The sequence below is a fragment of the Bombus vosnesenskii genome, unplaced genomic scaffold (assembly GCF_011952255.1).
Source record: "Bombus vosnesenskii isolate JDL3184/JDL3185 unplaced genomic scaffold, Bvos_JDL3184-5_v1.1 scf7180000013265, whole genome shotgun sequence".
In the NCBI taxonomy this organism is placed as follows: Eukaryota; Metazoa; Arthropoda; class Insecta; order Hymenoptera; family Apidae; genus Bombus; species Bombus vosnesenskii.
In genome coordinates this window covers 3,625,560-3,640,662 of record NW_022882925.1, presented here as the reverse complement: position 1 = coordinate 3,640,662, position 15,103 = coordinate 3,625,560, and the positions used below count along the sequence as shown (strand labels likewise).

Here is a 15,103-nt window from a genome sequence, read left to right as displayed (position 1 = left end):
AGAAATTTCCTATCTCTGCCAGGCCAAAGCTTGCACATTATCGTTGTCGTTAACCAATTAACTTTCCATAAATTTCATTTCCCACAATTCCTAAATCTCCTAACTTGGAAAATTGTCTTACTCCTGCCACGTATTTGCATTTTCTCGGCTTTCGGTGTTCCACGCTGCGCAAGAAGCCGAGCCAACCCACCGACTGGCTGCTCTATCTCCATCTTCTCGAGCGTTTTCTGCGAAGGAGAGCGAATATCAATCAAATTATTACGGCAATCTGATTCTCGTGACAGCCTCGGGAGCACTTCTAAGCACAATGCGGCGTGTCGTAATCCATCGATCGAAAGACGTGCGAACACAGAGATCACAGATGCGCCGAGCGCTGCATATTCGTCAAGGAGGATCGCGTTTACGGCATCCTGATGTCGTTATTAGAGGCGATGCGAGATTGTTAGGAAACTGGGCTGCATTTGCCAACTTTCGTACCGTATTGGACGCGTGGTTTCATCGAAAACAAATTTCACGGTGGAAGGGTGAGGATTGTCCTGTACCAGTTGGCGTTTTAAACGTGTTATCGGATATTCCGAAAAAGTTTGTGCTTTCCAAGCGAGGCGTGTAATATTTCCGCGGCTCGTTCATATCTCATTTTCAATTTGAGGATATCAAATATTCAAATAATCCAAATATACAGATAATTATAATTATGCTTCGATTCGAATATATAATTATCAAACCACGTTGAAAATTATATAGGAATTTTCGATTCTTGAAGTTGCTTTTCTACGTTGCATCTGACTCGTGAATTGACAATTTCGAACGATTGTATTATACGCAGACAGATATAGAATGTATAATTAGTTGAACTATAATGTATAATTTTTGGAATGACTTTAGTTGGCTTTGCAGGCGGATGGAAATTAACAGGCATTTTTTCAACGCCGTTTCAGGGATAGAGTAACGCGAAGAACGAACGCGAGAGACCGATGCTAACCGAGCACCGTGGTATCCCGCTATCAATATCGTCAGTGGGTCAGTTAACAACGGGGTCAGCCGAGGGCGAATCCGGACTGCGGGTCAACCAATCTCCTCGTGCGGTTCTGTCCTGCTGACAATGACTATTAACTGTATATGCACCCACAAAAGCAAATTTACGGCCATTGCAGCGACGTAACTTCCAAATTTTACACCCTTGTAACATTTATCCTACTCCTTCGCTATTTTATTCCAATATTTTCAGCTCACATTTCTTCGACGATCGTTATTCGATCAAATTAATGAACTGTGCTTGATGAATTTTCAGTAAACCTTGAAAGTTTGATACTCTTAAAAATTGTTATTTACTATACTTATGATGAATAAAGTGTCCATTATTCCAGAATGAGATTCATCTTGATGTTTCAAAAAATTGTCCCAAAATATTTGACGAGTCTTTTGAAGATGTTTGTCTATCGCGATGGCGCAAGGAACATAGTGAATAAAGGCATTAACTCAGAGCAAATAACGCTGTATTGTTGATGCGATTATGCGAACTCCAACAGTGAACTTCTCCGGTAGAGCGTGCATACGGTACTGAGAAGGACAGGTCGTGAACGGTCCGGTTCCCATTCGGATGGAACTTTGTAGGCCTGGCGAGCAGCCGAACATTGTAGATAAGAATTTCTGTCCACCAAAGCTCCATCCTAATCTCCACTCAAGTCACGATCCAAACTTGTACCAAAACCTATACCAAAACCTATACCCAAACCTTCGCCCAATCCACGACTTAAGCTTAGGACAAAGATTTTGATGGAAGTTTGAGCGGAGATTAGGACGAGGGTCTGAGTGAAACAAATACGCGCCTACAATATTTTTGGGTGTTCTTCAAGCGTAGAAAGTTTCATCTAATTCGCAGCCAGATCGTTCACAATCTTCCCCTGTGATTTCAGTCACCTAGTAGTCGCTGTCTAGCGTGCAATTGGATTGCGACTGTGATTAATCGTGGCGACGTTCATCTCTCAGACTTCTGTCTCTCTTCAATCGATCTTGCAATACAAGAGTGCTATATCTGCAAGCGGATCGCAGATATCAAAATATCTGACTCTGGCAAGTTTTAATTGACAGCAGTTCAATAACGGAGATGCTAGTTTGTGTTTGTACAGCGATCGTGTTAAAGTTAGTGTGAGTTTAGTGTTTGAATATCCAAGTCCCGATATTCGTTGATAATTTTCTAAATTACCTTCGTTACATCTGTATGCAAATTTATCGTAGTCACCGCACTGACAGTTATTAAAATGCCAGGATATCGATGCCGGCTGTTGAGAATAAGTTGCCTGACCTACGAGGGGGCACCGTTCCTCGGAGGCGATGCCCTGGCAGTTTTTCATTACCACAGATCTCTTGGGAACTAGCCGGAAGACCAGAGTGCACAATTACACCAGGTGGGGGATAAATAAGGAGTAGGTGGCAAAGCAAGATGAGACGAGAAACAAGACGGAAGTGGGTCAGCGGGACTGTCGGTCGTGAGGGTCCGGGTTCATTTTGCCTCACCTCGAGAGTTACGACTCGCTCTGGCTAATGAAATAAAATATACGAGCTCTAACGTAATCGAATGAATTTTACCAAGGGCAACAGAAACGTAAATACAATTTACTCGACCTATTCCCAAAATTATTTCGAGCTGGGCCATAATTTCCATCGACTTCTCTTAGTGTTCCATTTTGTGGATTTGAAATCGTTGCTGTCCAGGTTACTGTAGTTGAAATAGCTCCTCTAAAATAAGAGCCCGATTTGGTGAAAAATAATCGACTTCAATTTCTTCGATAATTTTCATTTATATTTTATACATACATAGATTTCTTTGAATATTTACAAGTAGTTCTTTCATCTTGCGTTTTTTTTTTTATTTCTTTGTTTTATTTTTTTGGAACTGCTGTCTGAGAGGAAAACCAGGGCTTCTCGAGTCTTAAAATTCGTTTTCCTCCCACAGTAACACTTAACTGCTAATGATTATTTTACACTCAACATCGATAAATACTCAGGTAGAGCTAATAAATTTTCTAGCGTTTTGTTAAGATCTTTTTCCCACCATTCTTTGCCTACTGCCATTCTTCATCACGCACCTCTTCCTCTTGGTTAGTCACATCTGTTGATATCGACACACAGACAGATTTCCGTATTTCCGTTGGAAATGCGTACCGTTCGCGTTCCTCGTCGAACGAGTACGCATTCTGGTAAAATATAGTAAAAATCTCTTTTTCATCCCTTCCTCCAACTCGCTACCATTCTTTTATTTTCTCGATAAAAAAATATCTGCATTGTATATTTTCGTTTAAACTTAGGTGGCCCCTCGACGCACGATACCACTGTTTTATTGTTTGAACCCGAAGCGAATCGAATTTTCAAGTTTCGTTTACGAAAGATAAAGGACGGATTTCCAATAGCGATGTCAACTTTTCTTACACTAATTATCATATAACGAAAATTGAGAGATTTATAACATTTCTTGTAGAATACTCAAGTCGTAGTTTTAAAATTCAATCATTGACAGAAATTTAAGAAGACGTATCGCCTTAGAATCTTAAAATATTGTATACTACACGAAGTGTCGGACAGCGGTATCGTATGATTAGGGTGTATTTTTTACATTTTCCACTCTGCACCATATTTATCACCAACGCGTCGTCTAGGTCGCTTATTAGGAAGTCCTCGAGTGCCTGGAATTCTAACAAGATCGTCAACAGCTCGAAATCGATCTCGACACGCTCTTCTTCTCCGGCGAAGTAGCAATAAAGAAGCAAACGACAATGTTCGTTCGATGATATAAAAATTCTACAAACAGGAAATACTCTAAAACAGAAAATAAGTTTGAAGAACACGAAGAACAGCGAACACAATTATAATGTAATAAAATAACTGCGGTCTTGACGAGAATAAAAATCTTAATAGCCATAGTAATACTCTTTCTTTTATTTCTACGCAACAGTCTATAAGCCTCTTTTATCTGGATCACGTTTCTTCTACTATATTTTAATGCGTAATAGTAATCTGCTCTAGTCGCAATCTTCCAAGAACTTTGAGTGTCTGATTCTCTTTGAATGTTCAGGGCGCTTTCATTGTTCTCGTTATTTGCAAACAAGAAAAAATTAATGGATAGAAATCATTTCGTAGTAAAACAATGCAATGTTAACAGATCGAAGAAACCGATTCATAGAGAAGAAATCGTTTCGAGGATCGTATTTCTCCTGAACCTGGTGACAAAGGCTCAGTCAAGCAGAACTACTTGCTGAAATAAATCCTTGGGTGATTAGGTGGATTTAAAAATATAAATATAAAACTTCTTCTATCTCGAAAAGTTCGTGCTCTCAGTTCATTCTACGTGTCCAAGATTTCTTATCGAAATTGGGTAATCTTTTGGAAGATAAAGAAAGTTGGGAATAAGAATAAGAAAAGATGTATCTTGCGCGTAGCTTGGACACGTCGAATACAATTGGGACAACAATGAGATTTCTTAAGCATGTGACTCGTTTATAACCGGTGACGCGTGTATATCGAGTAAAACACTGAGATCGGTACCTAAAATATAACAGTATAATATACCTTGAGTATTATCCATTCCCTTGGAACGCTATCTAGTCCATCAGCGCAAAATTACAGCAGTCGGATCGAAAACTCGTTTGGAATGTACTCCGGTTCGCCTAAACGCAATTTTAAATTCTCATCCTTTCAGACGATCGTCGTTCTTCCCTTTCACTTCCCTACTTAATTACGTGTAATTTAGTTAGAGCCTCGAGAGATACAATTGAAAATTTCTCATGTAGCCAAGCGTTTATTTTATGTACATCTTAATGCATTCTGCGTCTCGTGAGACGACTGGGAATCTACGTCATTTATTCTGTATTAAAACGAACAAGAAAAATACAGTGGAGAAACAAAAAAATGTCTATAACGTCTATTTAATCTCGAATTACTACGAGACACAGAACGCATTATACTAAATGATCTTTGGCTTCTATCGCCAATTATTAATGAGACGCAGCGTTTCTTACATTGGTAGACATCGTGAGCCGCGACAGGAATTATCTTTTTCCCTTTCTCGACGTACTTTCTATCTAATCACAATCTGTTTCTGTCATCTTCCCTTTCGTTACTTATGCTATAAATACGCGGTGTGCTTGCTGCTGTGCTCAAGGGCTGCAAGGACATCTTGTTTCTGCCTCACGTACAACCTGCCCTTTTTCCAAGGATTCTGAAGCTGCAACAACTTGAAGTCATCTCTCAAGCAACGCTCTCTGGCACCGATCACAGCCACCAAGCAAAAATTCGGCAGCTCGTCAGCCGTGTAAATGGGCCCTTCTTGACCCTTTAACACTACCGCCATGTTCAGCTGCTTCACAACTAGATTCACAACTTCTCTGGCCGTGGTCCTCGGAGTAACGTGTAACTTGAGACTGGTTCCGGAAGCCAGGCCGGTTTCATAGGCCGCGTAAACCTGCAAAAATACCGGGTCTATGGTCAGACGATGCCGTTAGGTAATTTATAGACTGTACAGATACAAATTGTCTGCTGTAAAATCAGCATATGCAATGACATTTAGGTGGCAGCGCAGTGACAGCACGTTGCTCGATGCATCTGGCTGTTGTTAACGACGAATAGTAAATTAGGTAAACGTTAGTGTTCAAAACATTTGAAAGAGAGAAAAAAAAAAGAAGAAAAAGATTGCTTACCTAATGGTAGTAACGATTTAAAATGACATAGATAAAGAGATATGCAGCACGCATTCAGATCAAAGATTTTTATTTATCGTTAGAAAAATTATACCTAGATTAACATGGAAACAATCGTGTTACGTTAAGTTGAAAGCTCGGACGAAATTTCATGCTCTGCTAGATCGATAATACACGAAAAGCGTAATCTGGAAAGCGCATCTGAGCGAGACAAGCACTGAAACTTAGCGGTGTGTGACGGCTTACTCATATGTCTGCTACATCGGTCTGCACTAGAAGACCAAGTGAGCTGTTTTTAACTACAATCAGGTTAGACTTGTGTTCCCTACAAGGAAAAATATTATTTAAACTCAATGAGTAGTTTCCCAATAGGTAATAATAAGCTTTTGCGGTTTAGAATTGGAATAAGTGTTACTTTAAGGAAGCTTGCGCAAGGAATAATTCCTTGGCTAATGGGAAACAACCGTGACAAATTGTACTAGCTGCTCCCAAGATTATTACGATCGTTGTTCGTAATTGTAATCCCCCGTGAATCTTGAGAATGAAGCAACGATCATGTTGTAACTAACAATAAGACGAACACGATTCTTTTCAGAAAAGAATAATCTTCCGTGGTGATTTCTGTCATAATATTTAACTACACAGGATCCCAATCCTGTTATTTCATTATATATTGACTCTTCCTCCATGTAAATTCTAACTTCTACTTGAAAAATTGATACTTGGAACTTGACAAATATTACCTGAAGAATGCCCGGCAGAGGAGCAGGCATTAACGTTGCTTCGTCTTTCTCCTCCTCCAGTTGACTTTCCAAGGAACCAGTGGCCGTGGCCGCGACGCTAGCAGTGGGCTTGGTCGATTTGCTCTTCGTATGTCCACTCTTTATGCAGACACTCGAGTTAGGCGTCGAATACTCGTCGCTACTTAGCGAATGCAAACTGTCGGAATTGGTGTTGCTGACACTTAACAGACTCGTCGTGTTTGTCATGGCTGTTGACACGCTTAGGAGCGAGCCACCATAGATCATAGGTTTTATGCTGAGTAAAGGACTGGTGCTGGCCGATGCGGATGTGATCGTAGCTGACCTATTTCTGGGACTGTGTTTGTATTTCGTTAGGATCAGAGTGTCCTCGGATTTGGAAGGCGGTAACCTGGTGTTCTGTAATGGTACCAGATGATTGTTGCTGCCAGCGCTGGTCGCGTTACTTAGATTGCTGGGGCTGCTCATGGGTACCGTAGACTTTGCAGGCTCTGAGCCGGCCGACACATTTGAAGTGTTGCTGCCCTTGCGAATATACTGGCCACTGGGCAATTGTTGTTCGCTTTTACTGAACTCCGTTGTGAGCAGATTTGAGGAAGAATTGGACATGTTAGGTCCTGGCCAGCTGCCTCGACCTGGACTAGATTTCACCAGCTTCGGATCGCGTGGCGGTAATTGGAGTAAACTTCTCTTTAGGCTGTTGCTGTTGCTTCTGTTTCGGTCGAGGCTGAGCAGGTGCTTCATTGAAATTCCAACTGTTTGTGACGAACCCTGTAGTTATGAATTATAGAGTTGTCTAATGCGATATACTTGGATTTTAAATAATTTTACACAGATCACAGGATTGGTCAGTTCAACTTACGCTCTGCTGCGAAGAACCGCGATCTCTAGCGAACGTGATCACGTCTATGAGCCACCTGGCTCCTTTCCACACGGTGTTTACTTGAGTCTGCAGATCTTGCAGCCTGGCCAACTTATCCTTCGCCACGCTTAACTCCAGAGAACTGAAGGCTTCTCTGTGGTTGTACTGAGCTTGCGCCGTGTCGAGTTCAAGAATGCAACTTAGTCTTGAATATCTGTTGATCACATCCTTCTGATAGGTATTTAAGTGAACCATCTCGAATACTTGGATGGGCAACGAGAGAAGATCACCACGTTGAAGAAGGATTTCTCTGGTTCCAGGCACGCAACAGGCGGTTTCTGCAGGAGGCACAGCGATCAGAAAGGACACATCGTGAGTCAGATCGATAACTTCGGCGTCGTAAAGTCGATGGAGCAAAGAGTCTTCAGGACTGATTTCCATATAATTGAACAATCGCCTTGCTGTAGCAGCGACCAGGTCGACGAACAATTTCTGCTGTTCTGTACCTTGGGCTTCGTTTGTTACGTTTTCTTTCTCTTCACAGTCTTTGACTGACGCGTCTGATGCGTGAATGCGAGTTATCCTTTTCAGATAATCCCACTCCTCGCTATGGAAATATAAATAACAATGATTAATAAATCCGCAATGATACGTATGAAGATACTATTTTCGTCGACTCAATACTTACGCAGAGACGTGTGGGTTATCACGGATCTTACAATGAGGCAAAACATTAGGTGCTTTTGCGGGTACCACGACTTGTATAAGATCGACGCTACTCTGCATCTTCAGATAACCAAGATAAAGCCCCTTTGAAAGCTTGATACTGCTAACTTGGTGGTAAGTCATCTGTTCCTGTATACTGGCTATTAAAATATCCGCTACGTTACTATCTTCGTGAATAATGACTTTCTTCGTGACTTTGCTGAGTGGCAACCATCTGCTATTCAACACTGAGATCAACTTCGGGGATTTTATGTAATTCACTGTGGAGAAAACCAGGGTGCCTTGAACGTCTCTAATGGGTTTATGGTACAACTGACCAATGTCTTGTATACACAGCGCTGCCTATAAGAACCAATGACCAAAAATTACTCATCAGTCTGTAATTCATTTTAATCTTTAACAAATGTTTAATAATTTTATATAATAGGAAACAAACCTGCATTTGTGCAGCAGCCTGTAAAAGCTTTATCCTGAAGTGATTCGTTGAACTGCTGTGACTTTTCTCCATATTTTGACGGAGAATTTTAACATCGTCCCAAGTGCAGCCCACTTTCATCAGCCAATGGAAGTCGTTATAAATACAGCTAGGGTAAGTCTCGTCGACTTCGATCACAGGTAAGAAATCCTCGTTCGTTACCAATATTTTATCTTCGTGATAGAGTAAACAGGCGAGAAAAACGCCGCGTCTCAGATTCTTCTGAAACTTGCTGGTGGCCGAAAAGAGCTGTTTTATCGTTGTCTTCTTCTTGTGATTACGCCTCTGCACGGCCGGCGTTTCTTGAGTGTACTCTGGGCGCCTGATATCCGTGAATAAAGTATTCAGCTGCTCCAATCGGCCGGCAAACCTTGGCACTCTGCCATCGATGTCTCTCCAGCCTGGAACAATAGTTACGTGTCTTCACTTCGAGTTTTAAAAACTCCGATAAACCAAACGACCGGTACGTGTGCAATGCAAATTCTAAATTTAACTGGATTCGAATGCAATCGAGCGAAATCTAGGCGCGAGCTAAATATGGATCAGATTCGAGATCGATTTCGTTCTGTACTTTCCAGCTGTGTTACTCGATGTTTTATATGTAAAAGACACGTGACAAGTTACATGTCCTACCTTTTATAGAAGGACAGTTTTAAAATTCAACATTTGCAGAGCAAATATGTATTTTTCTTTCTTTCCTGAACATTTAAAAAATATCGATATTGAACATTATTTATGCAGACTAATATCGATTAAACTAACATAACAATTAAACATATTCGTTTCTTATAAGAAACTTATACTAAGATTTATATCTTTGAATCTATTAGATTATTTCATTTCATTCTGAGATACTATTTTTCAGCCGAGTGGCATAAAGGTCAGGAAATTAACAAAAATAGCCTTCTGCATACGCCCTTCATTCGCAATGCACTCTATAGAAAAAAAATAAAAAAAATGATCGTACTGCTAGGTGTTACGTGGGCGGGAGTCGAGTTCCTGAACCTGCTGTAGCCCTTCAAATTGCCAGCAGCTGCTCGAAAATAATACTTCTGTCCCTGAATCAGATCGTCAATCCTGCATTCCCTTTGTTTCATATCTAGCACCTCTCTCTCGCCACAGATCACCGAGAAATCTTCTTTGATACTCCATTGGACTTTAAATTTTGTGCAGATTGGAGAATCATGGGAATCTGGTTCTTGAAACCTCACTGTTACAGAATTTGTTCCTGTGACGTCCACTGCGACCAAAAATGGCATGTCTGGTGGCCCTGAAATAGATTAGTATTGTCAATTTTATTTAAAAATTTTCTACTCTCGTATTAGCCGTTACTGTTTATGCATTTTTGGAAAGTTTAATTGTGTACAAATCTTACAGAATGCATACAATTTACAAAAGTATCTAAAATATCTAAAGTAGAGTAATTCTTATAATATTTAGCAGGTAAAGCAAATTTTTACTTAAATTCTGTTTTTCTTTTCTTTTCTTTTTTTTTTTTTTTTTTTTTTTTTAGTCGCGTTAAAAAATATAAAATCAAAATGATACTTGTGTATGACTTACTCGCTTGATCGAATCCAAGCAACATTTTTCTAAGCGCTCTAGCTCTTCTTTCCCACAAAGCGAGTTGCTTGTCCTCCGCGCTACCGCCGCATCCCGTGAGATTGTTGTGCTGCGACGAAAAACTTGATCTATGACTGCTTGGTGGTTCCAGGAGGGTAGTCCCACCGCTGCCGGAAGTACTGCCGCCGAGTTCTTGAACTCTGTGTTCAGCCTCCAACAGCAACGAAGCCAAGTGACTGCCCAGGGACTCTGGAGATTTGACTGCGCAAACAGAATCAAAAAGATTCCTTGTGAAAGTTCAATATCAAAGGAAGTTCGAGAAAGACCAAAGAAAATTGCAGAGAAATGAAAGATAAGTTTTCAATTTTTGACAGTTTAAGTGTCACTGTAGAAACGTCTCTGGAGAATTAAATCGAAATTCAGAAGAGCACCAAGACAGGCTTTTATAATTTATGAAAGACAATTTTATAAAACCAGAACCAAGAGAATCTCTCGTTTGATACTAAAACTTTATAAGATTTCTTTACATAATCATCCATCCCACTATGCTTACATCAACTGATATTTTTAAAAAAAAGAAAAAAAAAAGAGTGAACATAAAAATTCCTTATTTGCATCTTCGAATTTCACGAACTCACAATTTCGCAAATTACGAAACAAAACGAGAATCATAATAAAAAAATAAAAAATTTCTGGCAGAGAAGGCCAATTTTTCAAACGTCACGAATGGACTTTGTTAGGAAACAATTTAACTCTCCGTAGACCGGTGGAAAAATTACGAAAGAGAAAAAAAAAGGAGAAATAAAAAAGGTTGGTAGACGAAATTCAAGAGTGGACTATCGAGGAAACGCGTAATGGAGTCAATTGCACGAATCAACGTGGTTTGTGAGCGGAGAATAGTGCAAAAATCATCCGGCTAATTGAGCCGATTCAACTCGTACCCGGTGTTTATGAATGTAAAATCTGCGGTGGTTTGCATCCGGGACAGACGGTTACGTCGCGATCGTTTAGCCACAATTGTGTCCACATCGGATATCGATTTTCACTTTCTGCCAAGGGACTTTATCTCTGATCGTGTCATTTTACAACTTTCCATGTGGTTTCTGACAGTAACGAGAGATTAAGATATCGATGACGAGATAATTTTTATTTCCCCTCATTCATAAACTGAGCTTGTTACAGTATGGCTATTTCTATTGAAAAAGAATTCTCTAAAAAATTTGTTCTAAACTAACGAGACGAAGATCAAGATAAAAGAACCAGGAGAAACGAGTCTCTAGTTTCTAAATGACGAAATGCGAAGAAATAATTGAAAGAAATGTTTCGAACGAATTAAATTTAAGTTTAGAAATTTGGGGAAAAACCACGACAAGTTTATCATTTTTGTAGGAGATTAAGTGCACTCGCAGAAGTTTTTCCAAAGTATTATTTACACATTTCGAGTAATACAAATCTTTTGAGAAAAAGCGAAGACAGATGTTTAACTTTCAAGAGGTCAAGTGTATTCGAAAGTGTTTTCTAAAGCGTAGGTTTCGATTGATAAATGTTCGAGAAAGAGCAAAGGCAAATTTTTGATTTTTAAGAGCAGAAGATAGAAGAAATTGGTCTAAAGAATCGGAGTTAAATTAATAAAACTGTTAGGAAGAAACCAAGACGACATTTCACATTATATAATAAAAAAAAATCTTGATTTTTTTTCGTTGAAGATTACATCACGCTTTCACTTTAAATAAAGCAGAATCGTCCGAGAAAAGTGGAGATTTTAATTCAAGAGACTTTAATGCCAGCATAAATCAGATTGGTAACAGCGTTACATCATTAAAATCTCCGAAGTAAACAAACGAGTATTACATTGTAGAACGTGTAAAACGTGGCGTAAACCGATGGAATTCCATTATAAAAGTAATTTCGCTCTCGTAAGGAAGATTACTCGTCTTGCATAAATACATCAGATTCGCTTAACCGTTTCAATTGAAACTTTAATCGGCGAATATTAACTTTGGCGAGAGTGAGTTACGCTAGAAATTAAGGAATAACAAAGAGTAAACGAACACGGGTAGAAAATTCGATGTACGCATACTTTAACATGTGTATGTATATCGAGGCCAGAAATGTTGCTCAAGCCAATATATTTGTTACGATATTTTAAATTTTCATTGAAATTTTATCTTGTATCTTGGCGCCTCTTTCTTTTAATGTGTCTACTAGCATATGTTTCAATTTAATTAACAGAAAATTTCAAACCAAAGACATTGTTAGAGTTCACATTAATTGAAATTTTATTTTGTATCACGTCACCTCTTGCTTTTCTTACGTCTAATGAATTATATTATTTCTTTGAACCTATGTTTCAGTTTAATTAATAGAAAATTTGAAAGCAGACGTATTTTTGGAGCTAACGCGCTTGCTGCAATATTTCATAATTTAATTAGTATCTTTTTGTCCCTCCCTTTTAACAGGTCTAATGAAGTGTATCTATTATTTTCACAATTCATACAAAATTGAATACCAAACGTGTTATTGAAATTATTTTAATCATCCCTTTATCTCCTCTTTTCAATACCACTAATAAAGAGTACTTCTTCGATCTTTTTCAACACATGTTTCAATTTAATTAATAAAATATTTGAAACATGGAGATATTGCCGAAGCTAATATATCTGTTGTAATATTTCAAATTTTAATTGAAATTTTATCTTGCATCTCGTCGCCTCTGCCTTTTCATATGACTAACAATAAATAATTGTATCGCTTCTCTGTACATATGTTTCAATTTAATTAATAGAGAACTTGAAAGCACACATATTTCGAGAGCTAACGCGCTTGTTGCAATATTTCAAATTTTAATTGAAATTTTTATTTCTATCTTTTTGTCTCTTCCTTTTGACAGGTCTAATGAAGCGTTATCTATCGTTTTCGCAATTCATACAAAATTGAATACCAAACATATTATTGAAAGTAACATCTTTGTCACGATACAATAGACGATCAGATAGTAACCGATTGTACGAGTATTTCGGAGATTATTCTGGAAGATTAGATTAAAATGGAAAAGCGGTATCGTAAGGGCGATATCACATTAATTTTCGTCGAAAAGCGAAAGAAGAGAGGAAAGGTTGTAGAGTTTAATTATCAGCGGAGCGAGATTCTACGCTTGCGATTACACTTGTAAATTGGCAGATGAGGAGAAAGGCTCGGTGGAAAGTTTCTTCGCTCCTTTTCACAAGCCTCGAATTCTCGTTATATTTTTTGTTCCATCGCGGTCGAAACGCAATAAAGTTCGACTGCATTTTTATTACAGACTGCGCAATACTAATAGGAATTCTATCCTGTTCGGCTATTCCTCTCCCTCTCTTTTTTTTCATCACTAAAAATCGCTACGTTTTTTTTTCTCTCCCTTTAATTCCTCTCCAACTTTTAGGTCACTATGAATCCATCGTGCAATCTTTTCGAATTTGGTCGTTCGCCACGTACACGAGTAAACTTTCACATTGAACTATATATTTTTCGGATCGTGTTCCCTGTAGCCGTGAACCAACTGAAGCTACCAACAAATTATCTCGAGGGTGGAAAATAAAAAGATTTTGGGGTTTCGTGCCATTCATCAAACTTCTCTGTACTTTTTTTTTTACTCTGACCATACAAACGAGAAATTCGCAAGCAATTGTTTTCCGAAACAGAGGCCACCTATCGAGAGGTGTTCAATTTACCTGCTTTTCCACACCGAAACGGTCTGAAACATCGATTTGATTGAACAAAACAAACTACTCCGCAAACGCTGTAAATTTTTGAAGAATCTTTGCGAAGTTTCTCATTTTCTGCACATTTTTACCCTCTGCCCCGATCTTTCCCCCATGGACGAAGGAATCGACGAAGAAAATTTCTAAGTCCTTTACTTATGAAGTTTATAATTCCTATCTCGCGTATAACAGGAGCACCGCTCGGTTATGAGAGCAGAAGTTTTTAATCCTTAAAGGCTATCATGCGAGAAGCTATCATCAACTATAAGAGGAGAAGTTCCCAACCCTTAAAGGCTATCACGAGCCAGAGAGTTCGTCTCGTTACATCTTTTTTAGATTAAAAATTAAGAAGTGGAATTAAGTGTTTCACTATTACTAGATGATACTGATAAGAAACATCAGATGGAAAACCTAAGAGAAAAACTTCAGCGTGTGATGGCCTTTAAAGATCAAAAACTTTCTCTCTCTTTCTCATAACCGAGCAAAACTTTCGTTACAAGAAGAGATAATTATATTATTGCATTATAAAATTTATTACTGAATTACAGATTCCCTTTTTCGATTCTCCTTTGCTGGAACCTGAAACAGTTTCACGTAATACAATTTCACGATAAAACGTTCAATTAAAAAATGTTCATAGTCTAATGATAACCAAATGAAATAAAGCTTGAACGATATTAACACGTAGTAAATATTATGTACTTTTGTAGCCAAGTGAGGCGAGAATTTAATAAAATAAACTTCGTAAATAAATAAATCTTCGTTCTTGCAAATTCTTATATTAACAAAAATTGAGAAACCGATCGATCAGATGATAGAAGAATTTACGTAGAGTTAGACGAGCGAAGGAAATAACGATAAATATACAATTTATTAAAAAAATTCTACTGGCTCGTTGGCAGACGTTCCAACTTAAGCACGTAAAGTAAAATAATGCTATATGAGGCCATATTAAAACCTGTTTGGACCCATGGAATCCAACTATGGGGAACAACAAGTAATTCCAACATAGAAATTCTTCAACGATTCCAATCGAAAACTCTAAGATCCTTGATAGATGCACCTTGATATGCTACCAACGAAACAATATATCGGGACCTCAAGACACCCACATTCAAAGAAGAAATATCCAAATTCGGTAATAGATATAACATAAGAGTTAATAACCATCAAAACCCACTAGTTACTCAATTTCTTGACACGTCCTTGGCATTACCCTTTAGATTTAAGCACTAGATTCAACTAGAATCAAACACACGATAAACACTTATTAAACACGACATAGT

The 15,103-nt window shown here is 38.5% G+C and overlaps 1 protein-coding gene across 7 annotated transcripts in view; it reads right to left on the bottom strand.

Moving 5' to 3' along the window:
* Positions 1-2,896: 2,896 nt before the first annotated feature.
* Positions 2,897-15,103, bottom strand: part of LOC117243233 — a 185,605-nt gene continuing 173,398 nt past the window's right edge. For 5 of the 7 annotated variants that reach the window (XM_033510522.1, XM_033510525.1, XM_033510524.1 and 2 more), the window contains 7 exons: positions 10,078-10,338; positions 9,485-9,787; positions 8,479-8,918; positions 8,005-8,384; positions 7,317-7,923; positions 6,437-7,225; positions 5,123-5,458 (listed from right to left, as the gene is read on the bottom strand). In XM_033510522.1, coding sequence (XP_033366413.1) covers positions 5,123-5,458; positions 6,437-7,225; positions 7,317-7,923; positions 8,005-8,384; positions 8,479-8,918; positions 9,485-9,787; positions 10,078-10,338 — 3,116 coding nt within the window. Of the gene's footprint in view, positions 5,459-5,939; positions 6,019-6,436; positions 7,226-7,316; positions 7,924-8,004; positions 8,385-8,478; positions 8,919-9,484; positions 9,788-10,077; positions 10,339-15,103 lie in introns of all 7 variants that reach the window. The other 2 variants (XR_004495421.1, XM_033510521.1) reach the window with 2 other exon arrangements.